Source organism: Anguilla anguilla, chromosome 5 (genome assembly GCF_013347855.1).
Source record: "Anguilla anguilla isolate fAngAng1 chromosome 5, fAngAng1.pri, whole genome shotgun sequence".
Classification (NCBI taxonomy): Eukaryota; Metazoa; Chordata; class Actinopteri; order Anguilliformes; family Anguillidae; genus Anguilla; species Anguilla anguilla.
Window position 1 is genome coordinate 4537811 of NC_049205.1, and position 18431 is coordinate 4556241.

Consider the following 18431-nt stretch of genomic DNA (forward strand, 5'->3'; position numbering starts at 1 on the left):
CGACTGTGTGTGACGGTGTGTGACAAAGGAAAGAAAAGTCCATGTAGGTGTCCTCTTTATCAGCCTTACAAAGTTCACAGATAGATGGCTGCTGTGGAGGCGAGACAGCCACAGTGTCACAGGTCAGAGCGCAGCGACGCTTCACCACAGAGAAACCCCACTGACCCTGACCTCAACCGTAACATCCACCCCTCACCTCCACCCCACCGACCCCGACTCCAACCATGACATCCACCCCTCACCCGCACCCCCACCCCACCGACCCCGACTCCAACCATGACATCCACCCCTCACCCGCACCCCCACCCCACCGACCCTGACGTCAACCAGGACATCCACCTCTCACCCCCACTGACACTGACCCTACCATAATATTGACCCCTCACCCCCACCCCCACCGATCCAGACAACCATAACATCCAGTGCAGAACCAGAGCAGCGGACCAGCGCAGCTACACCAGCGCAGCAACACCAGCACCACAGCAACACCAGCGCAGCCACCCCAGCGCAGCTACACCAGCAGCACAGCTACACCAGCGCAGTTACACCAGCGCAGCTACACCAGCGCAGCTACACCAGCAACGCAGCTACCCCTGCGCAGCTACACCAGCGCAGCTACACCAGCACCGCAGCACCAGCAGCTGTGCAATACGCACATAAGCTTTCAGCCCTGGGCTCTGACTAATTGGCGTTGCCACAAGGCTCACTGTGGCCCGCGGCAATTAATTAAAACGTCAGTGAAGCTGAAATTTTCAATCAGGATGCGGTAATCCAAAAAAAATTTGCAGTCATTACCTGTAATACACATGACAGCAATCTATTCAATTTTACTTTTAGCCCATCACCGATGCCTTCAAATACCTCAGGTATAAAATCATTCTTTCTCAGCGAGAAGCACTTAGAAATATAAAGATCTCAGGCTTACAGCAATGTCAGACCATTTATAATTATTATCATAATTATTATTACTATTATTTATATCATCCCAAGAACACTTTACACAGTAATGACAACAGAAATAACAACAGAAAGCAACAGTCAATAGTTTTCAGTTGGTATAAGGCAAAGGTAATTGTACAAGGACCACGGGCAAAAACTAGACGACATAAAACCACACAAACACAGATGCCCTGCGCAGAGGAGCTGTGTAGCACTGTAGACCGGATTGAACAGACAGGGTTTTAAGAGTGAGACAGTGTGGAAGTGTGCTCCGCAACTTAGGGGGTAGCCTCACATAAAGCTGTATCCCCAAATATCCAATAAGCTCACTGATAGCACAGTAGCTATACACACACACACGTCCGCAAGTATGTATACACACGGAATAGCACATGTACAAATAGAAGCCTGCACACACACACACACACACGTAACTTGTGAATGTTGAATATATTGTGTATAAGTGGACACACAGGTGCAGGCACGTCATCTCTTTTCATGTTTGTCACCCTCACTGCAGTCGGGCTGGAGGGACACCTTGGCACACCTTTGTACAGGTAAGCCAAGTTTCCATAGAAGAAATTTCCCTACCAAAGGTCAGGCCTATAGATAAACCGAAATGTGAGTGTGTGTGTGCGAGCGTGCGTGCGTGTATGTGTGCGTGTGTGCCTGTGTGTGTGTGTGTGCGTGTGTGCATGCCGGTTTGTGTATGTGCTATAGTCTGTGTCTGTTTGTGTGTGTGTCTTGTGCATGTTTGCTGTGAAGTCAAGTGTGTACTTCTTCACAAACACAGACACTCAGATACACAAAACACACATACACACATACACATACACAGATGCACAAACACACACAAACACACACACACACACACACACACACACTGTGGTATCTGCAGCGGACAGGGTGTCAGCTCTGACTTGGCTCCAACATGCTAATCAGCAGCGCGTCTTATCGCTGAGCTGTTTGCGCCAAGACAAACATCGGCCCTGTTTTACTACACTGTTTTCTCAGGTCATTAGTGGGAATGACAGGCACTGATTGCTCCGGCAGATCCGCCTTGACTGTCCCGTGCCACAACATGTTCAGTTCTGGGGGTAAACTTCTGGCTCATCCTCCACACCTTGTGAGCCCTCACAGGGAAACAGGGCCTCTACATATTTTAGGGAAGATCGCCATAGTGACCCTCAGCAGTAATATTTATACAACATTCAAACACTGGGCCATATTCATCTGTGACCTCACGGATTCACTATTATTCTGACCCTTCTGTGGCTCCTCCTATCTGATTGGCCCACCCACCACCATACAACTGCCAATCAGCAGCCTGGTCAGCTCAGAGCCCCACCTCCATGGCTGGATTCTACACTCACAGAACAGTAGAATAGTACACTTACAGGACAGGCCCTGCCTTAAACAGGAGGTGGACCCCAGCTGCCTCCTCCACCAGAAACAAACGGAACCCCCATTGTTATTAAACACATGCAAATTAAATGTAAAACCGGCATTAAAATTGCATCTGTACTCACGTGGGATTAGAGGGTGGGACTTGTGGGGCATTAAAGTGGTAATAAACCTTAATGTATGCAGATGTATGACCTGCGATAATCTCGTGTGTTTTGTACAACAGCAATATTAATGTAACACTCAGGGCATTCTGCCAAATTCAGCCACACAACCCCACTACTACGAGGTTCCACCAACTTGATTGGCCCACCCGCCATTGTGCAACTGCCAATCAGCAGCCTGGTCAGCTCAGCGCCCATATCACAGGACTGGATGTGGCAGGAAGAGGAAGCACATGACGGAAGAGAAGCAGACAGCACTGGAGTTTAACCTGTAGCCTGTATAATACTACAGTGTTATCCTCTGTTCCTGTCACTTTGCTCTGATCTGACGCTTTGGTTAGTCTCCTCTGTTCCTGTAATTTTGCTCTCACTTTGCACTGAGATGATGCTGTCCTTAGTCTTCCCTGTTCCTGTAACTTTGCTCCAGTATGATGCTGTGGTTCGTCTCTGTTCCTGTACAGCTGTGGTTAGTCCCTGTGCCTGTAACTTCACTCTGATGTGATGCTATGGTTAGTCTCTGTTCCCTGTGCCTGTAACTGTACTCTGATTTGATGCTTTGGTTAGTCTCCTCTGTTCCTGTAATTTTGCTCTCACTTTGCACTGAGATGATGCTGTCCTTAGTCTTCCCTGTTCCTGTAACTTTGCTCCAGTATGATGCTGTGGTTCGTCTCTGTTCCTGTACAGCTGTGGTTAGTCCCTGTGCCTGTAACTTCACTCTGATGTGATGCTATGGTTAGTCTCTGTTCCCTGTGCCTGTAACTGTACTCTGATTTGATGCTATGGTTAGTCTCTGTTCCTGTAACTTTGCTCTGGCCCACCAATGTCAGTCTGCTGTGATCTGCGGCTGTGGGAACACCCTCTCTTCCCTGTGTTCTCACTACAGTTCTCAGGGTTCAAGGACCACAGCTATCTGTCAGTGCCCCCCGCCCCCAAATGGGATCCTCCAGCCAATCAGCTTCCACTGACAGACATTTGCTCATAACATGACCCCCTACATGTCCACTGGGAGGAAGCAGTAAAAAAAAAAAACCCTGAATTAACACTTGACATTCAGTGCGGTCGGTTCAAGTCCTTAATTGGTCGGGGGCTTCCTGAGAGAAACCATTACCCAGCTCCCCACAGAGTGGGCAGACTGGTCCCCGCCACCACCTCCTCTCCACTGCTCTAATGAGAGAGGGTGGGTTAGCAACCCGTCGCATGAATTTAGCAAGTGTTCTCCCTCTTCCAGAAACAGCTAAGGACCATCTGGGGACTAAGAAAGCAATGAGCAACCTATAGCCGGGCCCACCTCCCCTGCTACCCTCCCCCCCAGCCCCCCCCCCCCCCCCCCCCCCCCCAGCAGCGAACCCCAAATCTTCAGCTGTTCATCGCAGCACCCCTCGCCGTGGGTGACTCATGACTCAAAAACCAACTCTCCCGTACCTCCTTTTGGGCAAATTAAAATGATCTGACCTAAAATTTTACAGTAAAAGTCTGTAAAATTAGCAAAGGTACAAAACTGTAAACAGCTGAAATGTGAATAATCGTATTATTTATGGTGAAACACCATAATGTATTTCACATTTGTTAGATATGCAGCCTGCTACCGTACATTAACATAGTGTTACCATTACTTATGCAGTAAAATTTTGGCAACCTAGTGGCCAGTATTATAACATAAAATTATCCTTTTTTTTACAGCGTGTGCCAAATGTTGCATATCTCCACAGTTCTCATAAATGGCAGAAACTGAAAGGAAGGTCTGGAACACTGCAATAAACCCATCATGGGAATGATTCACAAGGAACCGGTATCCGTGTGGGACACAACCTCGCCGTTACACACATCAGTTAAGAGACTGCCCTCCTTTCACCGATCTGTTCTTCACCTCCATCCCTTTCTTTTCTGACCTCTTTTTTTCCCTCCGTCCGTTTCTTTCCTCCCCTCTTTTTCTCCCAGCCTCCGTATTACCGAACTGACAACTCTAATTTTTCGCCATCTTCAGAAAGCGTAGCACTCTCTCCAGGCAACAGTGTACAGTACATGTAGGCGGCTAACGTTGTTAGCGCTGCCCACTCACAATTAATCCCTGCTCTCCTGAGACCTACGGGCCAGGCAAGAGGATTTAGGAAAATAAGGTGAGGTTACACTGATCTGCTAAGCCTTTTAATACGCAGGGCTTTACACACACAGAAACGTACACACATGCACACACACACACACACACACACACACACACAGACGTGCACACACACACACACACAGGCACATGCAGAAAAACATGCCAACACACAAACACACTCACACACACGCACACATTCTCTCTCACTCACACAAAACACACAAAGTGTCCATGTTGCATCACATTACAAACTAAATAACCGATTTTCATTTATTCTGTTTTACCTTTTACACTTTAAATGAGCTGTTGTTCTAGGGTTCACAATCTTTTTTATCTTTGGTATCTTTGTGCGGCTTTGCATGTGAATTTATATTGAAGTGCAATTAAATGTTCATCACATACATAAGATACAATATTTTTTGTGAAAATGTCTCAGTTGTCAGAAAAAGAAAACAGCGGGAAGGCGTGAGAAACTGCCGTTCACCAAGTCCTGTTCAGTTCCTGCAATTCCTGCGTTAAGTGCCTTATGAATGTTGGCTAATGTCACCTTTACAAGATTCTGTCATTCTGTAAATCAGTGACCGTCTGCTTTCAAAATGTAATTTATCTAAAAAGAAAATCTGTTAAAGCCGTGAAAATACATATAATACCCCACAAATAACAGTTGTTCTCTGTACAGTAAGACAATATTAACACATATATGATATAAATCATCAAGGCAGTACAGAGAAAGCTAATTATTATTGTTGTTGTTGTTGTCAATGTTCTGTATGTGCGTAGAAAACGATGTCACACAGTTACAAAGTTATCACTGTCCGAGCCACCCCCCACCCCTTCCAAAAAAAAAAAAAAAAGGAAAAAAAAAGCGTAAGCATCGCTGCCGTACCTCGTCCAAGTCTTTGCCCATGGTCGACCTGTCACACTTCAGCGGTAGGGCCACAGAACCCTTCAAAAATAAAATAAGAGAAAATCAGAGAAGCTTAGATCTGACAAAGGCTTTCCGGAGACAAACCACCTGCTCTGAAGCTACTACCAGTTCTTTCAGATTTTCCGTCATAACAGGAGCTTTCCTGAAATATGCGCCACGCTTCTAAACTTAGATCTACGCGGTTTACATCGGCTACAAGTTGCGGACGAATTAGAGAGGTATTCTACATTGTGATAGATCGATTCTACTGTCCACGCACGTGCCTGAAATTTTTACGACTGCATAGCAGAACTGAATGGATAGCATCTTAAGTGCATCGGACGGACATAGTCTACTAATTGTCGAAGCTCATCTGCGATAGTATATGCAGGCGCATTTCCGTGCATACATTCTAAGAATTTCCAGTTTTGCGCCATTCTAAATAAGTATAAAATCCGTTTAACATAGGCTATCCATAAGAACAAATAATACAATTTGTTCTTCTAAAATCGAATGCATTGCTTCATATTAATGATGAATTTAAAAAATAACTAATTTTCAGGACATCTGTAGGTTATTTGACTTCAAACGTGCAAGAGCTGAACATTTATGTAAATCTGCCTGACTGTAATTAGGTTTAATTCAATTTATTTTAAATTATTTGAATTCACTCTGCCATATATTCAGAGGAAACGGATGTATGATATGCAGTGAAATAATGGCTACATACTGAATTCATTTCCATTCCATACTTGGCACAGACCAATACTTTCGTTCATTATGTATGGTCACGCTATAGCTACTTCAACTGAAAATCTTTGCAACTTTTACACAGCAAACCAAACCAATAATCAGTAAAGAAATGTATATTTTAATTTTTCTGTCATCATTTTAAATGTATTTTTTATTATAAAGTTTTTTATTCTTAGTTTTCAGGGCGACAAAAACAAGCATCATCCCCTACATTTGAACTACAGATTGGCTGCAAAAATCTAAAAATATGAATTATTAAATTAAATTCCAATTAGAGAGTGCTCTTAGAATGTTACTAAACTAAAAATGATGCATCGTTAATTTAGCATAAATAAATAAATAAAACATGGTAACAAAAATTTATTTTATTTCGTTCATTCGATAACATGTAGCCTACAAAAACACTTATAGCCCACACTTTGAACAGGTAAAATGGTTTCGGTAGTTATTGGACAGATATTACAGTTTTGCAACGATCGATGCTATTTAAAAAATTATTTTTGATTTTAATGTTATGAGATGTGTTTAAACATCTCGAATTAAGCATATGAATACAGAAATGTGAATACATAACATAAAGTACAGACCTAATTTAACTCAACTGTGTGAGCTGTAGCCTAACTTTAAATGCCTCTATGTTGATGTAGCCTGCTCTGCAGTTGATGGGCTCCCAATGTAAAACAAAGCAGTATAAAACACAAGGAGGTCCATTAGGCAAACAGAAAACAATCGACTTAAAACCCGCGACTGCATCATTTCAAACCACAAGGAAACATTTCGCACTTATTCGTATTCTAAAGAAAGACCGTCACGTTTAGCCTCGTGCCGCCGCGAGACAGGTAGACAGACAGCGGTTGAAATTACGAATGCTCATTAATGAACGGAAGAGGTCTACTGTTCCCGCTCGCTCCCCGACTCCTTCACCTGATAACAAACATTTCCGTGGAAGCTAACCCCCCTTACCTCGGCCTGCCCGTGGCATACTGTAGACACATGCCCGCCAGTGGGCTACACACAAACTGTATTGTAGGCTATATGCGCATATGCGCGCCCATCATTCCCAAAAAATCCGTGGGCAACTGAACTTCTCAGAGCTGAATCCAGTGTTGGCATCCGATTGTAAAGTTGTAATACTTCCCACATGGAGGTTCTTCTGCCGCAACATTGAACTCCCCAGAGCGGCCTCTCCATATATCAGCGCTACCGGCGTTTGAAATTAGGTGAAACGAGAGAAAGCCTCCGACGTGCGTCTGTTGCGCGCGAGTCCGCGCAGAAAGGAAGCGCTCAGAGAATGGTCATACCTAATTGACCGTGACCATGTCTAATTACCAAACCGATTTGCAACTGTGAAAACGGAAAACTGATATGGTGACATAAACACACACACACACACACACCAGAATGAGGAGCCATAACACTAAGGACAGTATGCCAGTGAATGATTACAACACAAGCTAATTAAAAGTGAAACAGCAATTCAAATGATAATAGGAGCAGATTGCGATGTGGTGAAATACACCTGCGTCCTTACCTGTTGGGACATGGTATACAGCAAGATGCGTCTTTACCTGTTGGGACATGATGTAGAGAAAGATGTGTCCTTACCTGTTGGGATATGGTGTAGAGGAAGATGTGTCCTAACCTGTTGGGACATGGTGTGGAGAGGCATGTGTCCTTACCTGTTGGGACATAGTGTGGAGGGGCATGTGTCCTTACCTGTTAGGACATGGTGTAGAGGAGGATGTGTCCTTACCTGTCAGGACATGGTGTAGAGTAATATATGGCCTTACCTGTTAGGATATGGTGTAGAGGAGGATGTGTCCTTACCTGTTAGGATATGGTGTAGAGGAGGATGTGTCCTTACCTGTTAGGACATGGTGTAGAGGAAGACATGGCCTTACCTTTCATGACACGGTGTAAGGAGGCATGTGCCCTTACCTGTTGGGACATGGTGTAGAGGAAGATGTGGCCTTACCTGTTGGGACATGGTGTAGATGAAGATATGGATTTACCTGTTCGGACATGGTGTAGAGTAAGATATGGCCTTACCTTTCATGACACGGTGTAACGAGGCATGTGCCCTTACCTGTTGGGACATGGTGTAGAGGTAGATGTGGCCTTACCTGTTGGGACATGGTGTAGATGAAGATATGGATTTACCTGTTCGGACACGGTGTAGAGTAAGATGTGTCCTTACCTGTTGGGACATGGTGTAGAGTAAGATGTGGCCTTACCTGTTGGGACATGGTGTAGAGTAAGATATGGCCTTACCTTTCATGACACGGTGTAGATGAAGATATGGCTTTACCTGTTGGGACATGGTGTAGAGTAAGATGTGTCCTTACCTGTTGGGACATGGTGTAGAGTAAGATGTGTCCTTACCTGTTGGGACATGGTGTGCAGGAGGATGCTGTCATTTCTCTGTTTCCAGGCCCCCATATGCCTGCCGCCTCCCCAGGCAGGTCCTGGCAGTGCCGTGCCCGCCTGCCGCTGACTCCAAGCTCCCAGCACGGCCTCACATCCACCGCCTTCTTAGACCGAGAGAAAGGAACTGCCGCTAGACTATCTCTCTGACTGGGAGCGAGAAAGAGAGGGAGAGAGAGAGAGAGAGAGAGAGAGAGGGAGGGGGAGAGAAAGAGAGGAAGGAGCGAGAGCAGGAGAGTACCGTGTTACGTTTCTTCAGGAACAGAATTTGCTCTCTCTCTCACTCTCTCTTTCTCTCGCACTCTCTCTCTCTCACTCACCCACTTCCAACAATCTGAAATTAGGGGGAGGTGGTGGGGGGGGGGAGTTGTGTACAGAGAAAAGAGGGGGATGGAGATGCTGGGAGGGAAGAGATGAAGGAGCTTGAGATGAAGTTTAGCTTGTCATTTTTTTTTTGGTACAATTGCCCCCTCCCCCCTTTTCTATTAACCCGTCAACTAACACTGCTCCCCGATGACTGTAACCAATCACACCGCATAATATCCCTAATAACCCCTCCCCCCGTACATACGCCTCTCAGTTTGTAGGACCCAGAAGACCGCGGGCCATTTTACTTAACCCCAGTACACATTATAAATTTAAAAACTCCCCCATCCTCTCCCCCTCCCCCTCCCCCTCCCCCAATAACCACCACACACGCTTCCATACACCTGCCACTCCCCCATCCCAGAATCCCAGTGTGTCGGTACCAAGTAACCTCCAAACTGCCTCAGTCCCGAGTCGCTGTTATCTGCTACTCCATGTCGGGGTGGTCTTCATCACTGATATGCCACTCATTCCCAAAGGGATTTTAAGGAAGAAAAAATCCAGCAAGAGAGAGAAAGTTTGATTTCAGTGAGACTCTTTCCCTTGGCACTTGGTCCAGCACGGTTCTCCTTCATAATTTTTTCCCCTCCTATGTACTTCTTGTCACCACGACACGATAAAATATCTGCAGTTATGAATCTGTCCTTTGGATATTTTTTTTGCAAATTCCTCCTGGTAATGCGTGTGTGTGTATATAATATACTATATGCAGTGAGCTCCATAATGGTTGGGACAAAGGCATATTTTTAAATCTGTACTCCATAATTTTAGATTTTTAATAAAAGGTTCATGTGTGGTTAATATGCAGATTATCAGCTTTTAAAGTATTAAAGTGTATTTTATACATTCTGGTTTTAGCATGTTGAGATTACAGCGCTTTTCATACAAAAAATATGTTTTTTGTCCCAAACATTATGGAGCTCACAGCATGGAGACACACACACACATACACGCACACACCCACACACACACACACACACACACGCGCGCACACACACACACACGCACACACAGGCTCCATGTACCAGGAGAAATGACAGACTGCGCAGCCAGGACTTTATTTGAGAAGAATGCCCCGGCTCTCTCCGGTGTGAGAGAAAGAGAATTAATGGCACCTCCTAACTGCATTGCATGACTCCTTATATATAAGGCCACTTCAGAATTTACGGCAAATTGTGGGAGACAATTGTTACTGTCTCTTAAAAGCTTCTGTACCGCGCTAATGACAGCCTCCACTAACCTTTACACAGATTATCAGCAATTTTTCAGGGAGTAAAGAAAAAAAAAATGGATCACGTCTACTCTGCCCATCAGAAGAACTTAATTCACCCCTCTCCTTCCCTCCCTCTCTCTCTCTCTCTCTTTCTCTCTCTCTCTCACTGTGTCTCTATCTATCTGTATGACTCACTTATTGGCATGACAAGCAACAATTGTGCTGTGTGTGTGTGTTTGTGTGTGCATGTGTGTGTGTAAACATAATACAAATATATTGTTCAATCACGGTGCATACACATATTCGTTATATGATTTTCATTACGTGCATCTCAATGCAGCAAGATGGTACATTTTAGTTGGCAGGGTAATATTTTTTGGGGTGAAATGATTTTTAATGAGTTAAACATTAAACCAACACCATAGCTCTCCTTCACAGCACCTCCCCCTGCCCCTCCCCAGGAGAAAGAACACATAAAAAACAGACAGAAACACATAAACTGAAAATAAGGAGTTTTTTTTACACTCCCCCAATAAGACGTAGATTTTTTTAAAGTTGTAAAGGATGTTTAATTTTAAAATAGAACACTCAATCTGTGGAAAGTATGTGTCATGTACTGTGTTGCATTTCTAAAAAGTATCAGGAAGTTACAGCGTGAAATGACTGAGGTCATTATTCTCAAGACAACTAAAACTTATTTTAGTTGTATTTTTCTGCCTGATTTTTTAAAATGAATGTGTAGGAATGTAGTCAGACTGTACTTCTAGAATTTTTCTTTGTTTTGATATGTTTATGCAGAAGTAAAAATAAAATAACATTTAAATATCTCCCTATATGTTGGTACATCATTGTCTTATTTCCATATACCTATGATCACACCAATTTTGAATAAAACACAAAACACATTTGCGAGTTAGACAGTCAATGATCTCTTTCTGGTCTGGCAGGTCCCGCTGACTAATGTTTGCATAGATAACAATTTTAGAAAATTTTAGAGAACACTAATACTGAAAATGTGTGTGTTTTCTAATGTGGATCTGGTGTGGTCACAACCTTGAAATGGACTTTCTCCTTTTCTCTCTATGGTGCAGTTGTGGTGCAAATTATTAATTAAAAAAACATCGTTATGTTTCCCTTCCCTGCCTGCTCTGTGTCTGTCTGAGAGAGGAGAAGGAATGGCTGTGATGCTGTTCCCGCTCTTAAGGATTCACATTTTCTCCGTAATGTCCAGAATCACTCTTCCCTTTTGTCATGTTTCTCACTCCACGCAGCTCTTAAAGAGTCACTTTCCTCCTCAGTCTTTAAAAAATATATATATATTATTGCCATTGGAGTGCCTGTGTCTAAATTAAATGGCAACGGGGCATCGTGAGAACGTAGAAGAATCCACGTCAGCAGCAGGCCAATCGGCTGTGCTTTTAATCCAGGTCTAAATGCACCAGTCAGAGGGGAAATAAAGGGCGGTTTTAATTTTCATTTTGGCTCAAGCGCCAGCTGTGCTTTCCCGCTGAAGAAGGGACCTGTTAATATGAACGAAACTGAGGGCATGTCACGGCTCCAGAAATGGTAATTATGATGGGAGACTCATCTGGTCTGTGAATCTCTGCTGCTCTGTGAATCTCAGCTGGTCTGTGACTCTCATCTGGTCTGTGAATGGTCTGTCTGTGAATCTCATCTGGTCTGTGAATCTCAGCTGGTCTTTCACTCTCTACTGGTCTGTGAATCTCTGCTGATCTTTATTTTAGGTGTTTGAGGTGCTTGCTGCTCGCGGGCTGAGTGTAAACCAGTGAACAGTGGCATTTCAGTGAGAACACGTTAGCATCCTCACACTGACAGACAGAAGCTGGGATGAGTGGCATACCCACAAAAATTCCCTCCTACTCCTCCTTCAGAAAACAGTGAGGGATGCTGGGATTACGACAGACAGAGGACATAAACCGCACCCCCCCCCCACCCCCCACCCCCCCCTCAGTTCAGTCCCCCGAGAGGATGGATAAATTATTAACCCACACTTACAACAGAGACACTGCCCACAATAACCCATTAGAGGTGGTTTCCCATTGAATGCTTTTGACATTCTGTCTTTTTCTTAAATCTTTGTCGAAGGCATCGGAGTACCCAGGCTTCTTAAGACTGACTCCGGGTACTTCATCGGCCGCCTCTGTCATCGTTATGTCAGTGGCACTGTCACCGTTCAGAATAAATAAAAACACTCAGGCAAACTGATAAACGGGGCGAGAACTGGAGGTTTCCCTGCACTGGGGCAATACCGTACCTTGACATCGTGGGGCGCTGTTCCACACAGTCTGCTCATCTCATGGTCTTTCTTGCTCTGAGCGGAATGCTGAATGCATAAAGCTTTGTGTGCTCAGTTGTTCTCATTTAGTCCGAAGGGAACAGCACCCCCTACTGGCCTACCAATGCCATTGCCTGCAGCAACATCCTCTACTATATAAGTTCTACGCAAGACCACACCTGCTGAGCAGTCTGTGGTTTACTGCAGTGTATTTGTGCTTTAGAGGGGTGCATCTGTGCTGCAGGCTGTATATCTGTACTTTAGTGCTGTCAGGCATGCTGTACTGACTGGGCTCACCAGGACACGCACACACACACACAAGCATATACACACACACGCGTGCTCACACCCACACACACATGCACTCAGAAGCATGTGCACGCACACACCCACAAACTCACACACACACACACACACACATATGCATACATACATTATTCTCTCTCTGACACAAACACGCACACATCACATCATGAACTAAAACTGGCAACTGGCATCACCCATCTGTACCTCCCACTTAATACACATCAAAACAAAAGACAGAACAATTACCGGAGAGCCATCCCCATCACTGCGGTGATGAAGAGCGTTTCAGTTCCCATTAGAGATGAGCGAGCCCCTCCATGCAATTTTAATGCCGGGGGGGCCACTGGGACACTGAGACACAGAGACCACAGTACAGGTGTCTCCGCCGCTGCCTTCACACGTCACATCAAAGCCTCTCCTCTTTTTATTCTCCGACCTTGATCCCTGCTTGGGGACCAAGTCCACACGTGTGCTTCTCCTCCTCTCTCATTCTTTTCCTGTCTCTCTTTCTCTCTCTCTCTTTCTCCCTCTCTCTCTCATTCTCTCCATCTTTTCCCCCCTCTCTCATATTCTCTCTATCTCTCTCTTTGTCCTTTTTACTCTTGTTCTTTCTTTCTCTGTCAAACTTTAAAGTATTGCATGCAATGCTGTCTGGATTAGGACTGTGACACATTTTTTTGGCTCTGTACTCCAGCACATTGTATTTTAAATGAATCAATACCCAAGTTGAAGTGCAGACCACCAGCTTCAATTTGAGGGTATATACATGCATATTGGGTGAACCTTGTAGAAACTGCAACCGTTTTTTATACATCGTCCCCCCCTGCATATCAATAAAAATACTTTGCAGCGTTGTGGTGTTACAGTGGTTCACTCTCTGTTTGCCTGATTCTTTATTACTGTACATCACATGGTCAGGCTGAAGCCAACCCAGCCTTAAAAAGAACAAAAGCATTAAAAATGGCCCGTGTTTGTGGTGATGATTCATCCGTAATACATGACCTCTTTTAATGGTTCAAAATGGTTGTGGAATTGAGCACGGAGACTGGAAAGTTTGTAGACCCAGGAAACAGGGCAGGAGTTCAGTCCCCATGAGATGCATTATACGAGAGAGCTTACCTGAGTGAGTGTTTCTCCCTCTCAACTCCCAAAGCTAATCACTTCCATTAACCTGAAATCTGGATGAGGACCCCCAGGGGCACGCACACACACACACACACACACACACTCACAAACACATACACAAACACACACATACACACACACACATAATCACACAAACACACACACACACGCATGCGCACAGACACACATACACACACAAACTCACGCGCATACACACAAAAACACACACACACACACACACACACACACACAAACACATGCACATGTGCGCACATACACACACACATATACACACATATGCACACAGACACACACAAACACATGCACACAGACACACACACACATTCCAGCAAGCTCCAAGCCTCCATTTTGTAAAAGGACACTTTTGAACGGTGTTTTGGGGAAAAGATTCAACAGGAGGAGAATGCTGACTCTTATAATCCATCAGTTATATGAAACTTAATTTCCGGTGCAGGAGGACAGGATAGAATAGAGCGTTAAAAGACTTTAGCTATTAACCTTGTCCCCTTCATTATACGCAGATCCTGTCATCACGGCTAAAAAGAAGATAATAAATTATTGATATGATTACTGGCATTTACTACATACAGTATGCTACGGAAAGCACATTGTTAGAATTCACCTCACTCATTTAATTAATTTCATGTTTGGTGATCACAGCACTCCACATTTCAGACCACAGCAGTAGCAAATTAGTGACAACCCTGCTGTGAACTTTGAACTTTGACATTTGACCAATCATGGGCACATTCCCAAACCTCTGCCAATCACATCACGTTCATAACCCCCAGCTTGCATGCAAACCCTCCTCCATGCAGTCCTACCAGGCTCACATTTACAGCCCCTAGTCTTTGTATTCCCATGACTGTTGCCACTGGCATATTTTCACTCAAGCAAAATACATTTTCAAAAATCTATCACTGAACTTAATTTCACATGCTTGAATGTGTGTCTACTATTGAGTGGAAAGTAGTCTGTAAATAGCTCATCATCTTTCATTCATTCCGTGCGTCATTAGACCCTCAATTCATGTTTAAACAACTGTTTCTGTACAACTTGTGTGTACATGCACGCTACATGCATATGCACATACTCATACATGGAAACATGCATACAAACACACTTACACACACACAAACATGCACACGTCTACACATATCACACAACCATATACACATACTCATACATGGACACATGAATACAAACACACACACACAAACATGCACACATCTACACATACCACACAACCATATACACATACTCATACATGGACACATTAATACACACACACACACACACACAAAAAAACTCAACACATTCCCAAGCATGCACACACATACCCACACCGATACGCACACAAACCAACAAAAACGGCGAGTTCTTCGCAGAGAGGTACATCAAGGGTTAAACAGAGGTGCCGTGTGAATATTTAGGAGACAACCTTGCTTTAAATGAGACGCTGCTGGTGCCGGTAATGGGGAAATTGCAGCGAAAAAGGGGAAGGACAAGCAATTATAATCTGGCGGGGCCCCTCCGGACGGCGAGTGATTTAGTGGAAAGCTGCCTTTGCTTTGAGTAAATGTTCCCGTTACAGGCCCTGTACGCCCGCGACAGCCCCCTCCAGATGTCAATCAAATTATCATCTATTTACAGTTGATTTGCCGGTGTCATTTGCAATATACCCCCCTGTTTCTGACGGGGCGGTGAAGTGCTGGATACCCTCCCCCCCTCCCCCCACCCACCCTGCGTGCCTCCCCCGGTTCCCCCGAATGTCCTGGCGCCCAAAGCCAGGCACGGCACTCTGCAAATGTCATGCGTCCGCGCGCCGTCACTCCAAGGAGTCGCCGTCCTCCGCTCAGCTGAGCAGCGCTCTCCTCCACATGCAAATCTGTCAATCATCAGGGGAGGAGAGTCCCGCACATTTTTAATGGAGCTGAAGAAAACTCATTTTACATCGGCACCGCATTGAGAATACTAATATAACACGCCCATTATATACGGATACGCAGAGAGAACCTGGGCTGAGGTTGTGTTGCACATACAGAGCATCAGAACATACAGGACATGCGCGTATATAATAATAATTATTATTATAATTCTTATTAATATTATTACTGTTCCATGCAAACATCCATTATCTATACCCGCTTATCCTGAGCAGGGTCACGGGGGGTGCTGGAGCCTATCCCAGCGTGCATTGGACGAGAGGCAGGAATACACCCTGGACAGGCTGCCAATCTATCGCAGGCATAATCTCTACAAGGTCCACAGGCCCTCTGATGCAGTAATGTACGTAATTAAAGTGTGCATCTGAGTTCTTAATAATTTGGGTCATTTTGGTGATGTAGTGTGATAATATTTCCTGATTCCATGAATATGTTTGAGATATTTTACATAGATCATGAAAGAACAGAGAATGGAGTTTTTTTTTTTTCCACAATGCATTTTTTTTCTCTCTACTACACCCCTCCCCCGAGACTCGTAGCCAATCACAGGCAGAGCATTAGGCCGCGTGAAGTCCGCGTGCAGTTAAACCGCACTGAGAGAGAACCGCTCAGATCCACGAAGATGGAAAAAGTTCCTCAGGCAAGAGAGGCGGGGTGTAATCACTGTCTATCCACTGGAAAATTACCTGGGCTGATTTCAGCAATCAGACACAGGCAACCATGTTGACATTTTACCCCCTGCCTCTCCCCCCACCGCCCCCCCCCCCCCCCAAACCCAAACCACACCCCTTTCCCATCTTCCGCTGTACATGATGTCACCTATAGGCCTTGGAAGCCTTCAGATGTTTTCCTAATGTCTCATTAAGAAAACATGAATTAGCATAGCGGCTCCTGGCAGATTCCTGCATATTTTATTTCTGGTATCCTTGTTCTTTTATTTATTTTATTTATTTTTTTCACGAAAGGGAAAAATGAATACCAGGATGTACCCGCTGCCCTCTAATGAACACAGAGCACTTAAGGGCACTTCCTAAAGCCGTTGCTGTTTGATTGTAGATAATTCCCCGGCATTTTCTTTTGGGACAAGAGAAGTGATGTGGAGATGGAGGAGATTTGATCGTTTAAAGTCTTATTGCCTAAAGTGGGCTTTTAAGACATCAGCCTAAGATTGCAAGAGGCCACACGCGGGTCTCTTCCTCCTCTCTTCCCTTTCCCTCATCTTCTGGTTTAAGAATGAACATGTGACACGTGTATTTAAAAACAATGAGACAATTGGAGGGCATTAAGGCGGTGGGACTGGGGCAGAGTTTGGTGTTCCTGTAAGCATATATGTAATGCCCCACAGCGGAGAAATGAACTTCCCATCTGCTGCTTCAGGGACATCTATGTTTTCAAGCCTTAAAACCAACTGCAGAGAACATTTTGGACCGATCTGGTCAGTAGCCACCCAAGCATTGCATTATGGATGCTGACACATGGCTGCACGGGGCCACTGATGACGCAACTGTCCTGATTACTCATGAAGATGTATCAATGAGTGAGTCCGGTGCTGTCCGTGGCTCCGTCAAAGGTTAATACACCTCCATAATGATGGGGTTCGTAGAGCTTACGCATTCAATTCAGACACAAGATTAAACACAAGCACTGGAGCAAATCGCACACAGAATTGCTCATATACACATGTACACACACAGTAACACGCATGCACACATACAGACACAGACTCAAACACACACACACACACACACACACGCACACACAGACTCAAACACACACACACATGCACGCACACACACAGATACAGACACACACACACACACACACACACACACATGTACGCACACACACAGATACAGACACACACACACACACACATGCACACACACACACCGTTATGCACGCACACACACAGACACAGACTCAAACACACACACATGCACGCACACACACAGACTCAAACACACACATGCACACACACACACACGCACACACACAGATACAGACACACACGCACACACACAGATACAGACACACACACACACACACACACACACACCGTACGACAGCCGCGGCATCTCTCTGGTACCGCAGCACTTGCGATCATTCAACGATGACAGCCTGCTAAACAGAACTCAAACTGACACTGCGACAGACATTTGCTAAACCTGCACCCCGCATATGGCTTGCAAGTCTCTTCAGTGAGTTGTAAGCCACGTAGACTTCCTGTGTCAAATCAAAGATGGTGGTAAAGTGGGAGGAGACCAGTCTGTGGTTCCCTGTGGTTTGACAGCTTCGGGTTCAACACTCCACCTCTGCCGAGGCTTGTTTCCTGAATTTTTCATGCCCAAAATTTGCATGATCAAGGTTCACGGTTAACAAGACAGAGAATCCTTTATGTTTGATCAGATTTCGTTTTGTGATTTTACATTAAAGGATGAATCTGGAAGGGCTCAATGGCCTGTTCGT

General features: G+C 44.8%; 1 protein-coding gene across 1 annotated transcript in view; it reads right to left on the reverse strand.

Moving 5' to 3' along the window:
* Nucleotides 1-8773, reverse strand: part of LOC118227477 (zinc finger protein basonuclin-2-like) — a 21571-nt gene extending 12798 nt beyond the window's left edge. Inside the window, exons 1-2 of the mRNA XM_035417979.1 lie at nt 8651-8773; nt 5495-5554 (exon numbers count right to left, since the gene is read on the reverse strand). Of these exons, the coding sequence (XP_035273870.1) occupies nt 5495-5554; nt 8651-8707 (117 nt within the window). The 5' untranslated portion in view covers nt 8708-8773. The remainder of the gene's footprint in view (nt 1-5494; nt 5555-8650) is intronic.
* Nucleotides 8774-18431: the final 9658 nt, after the last annotated feature.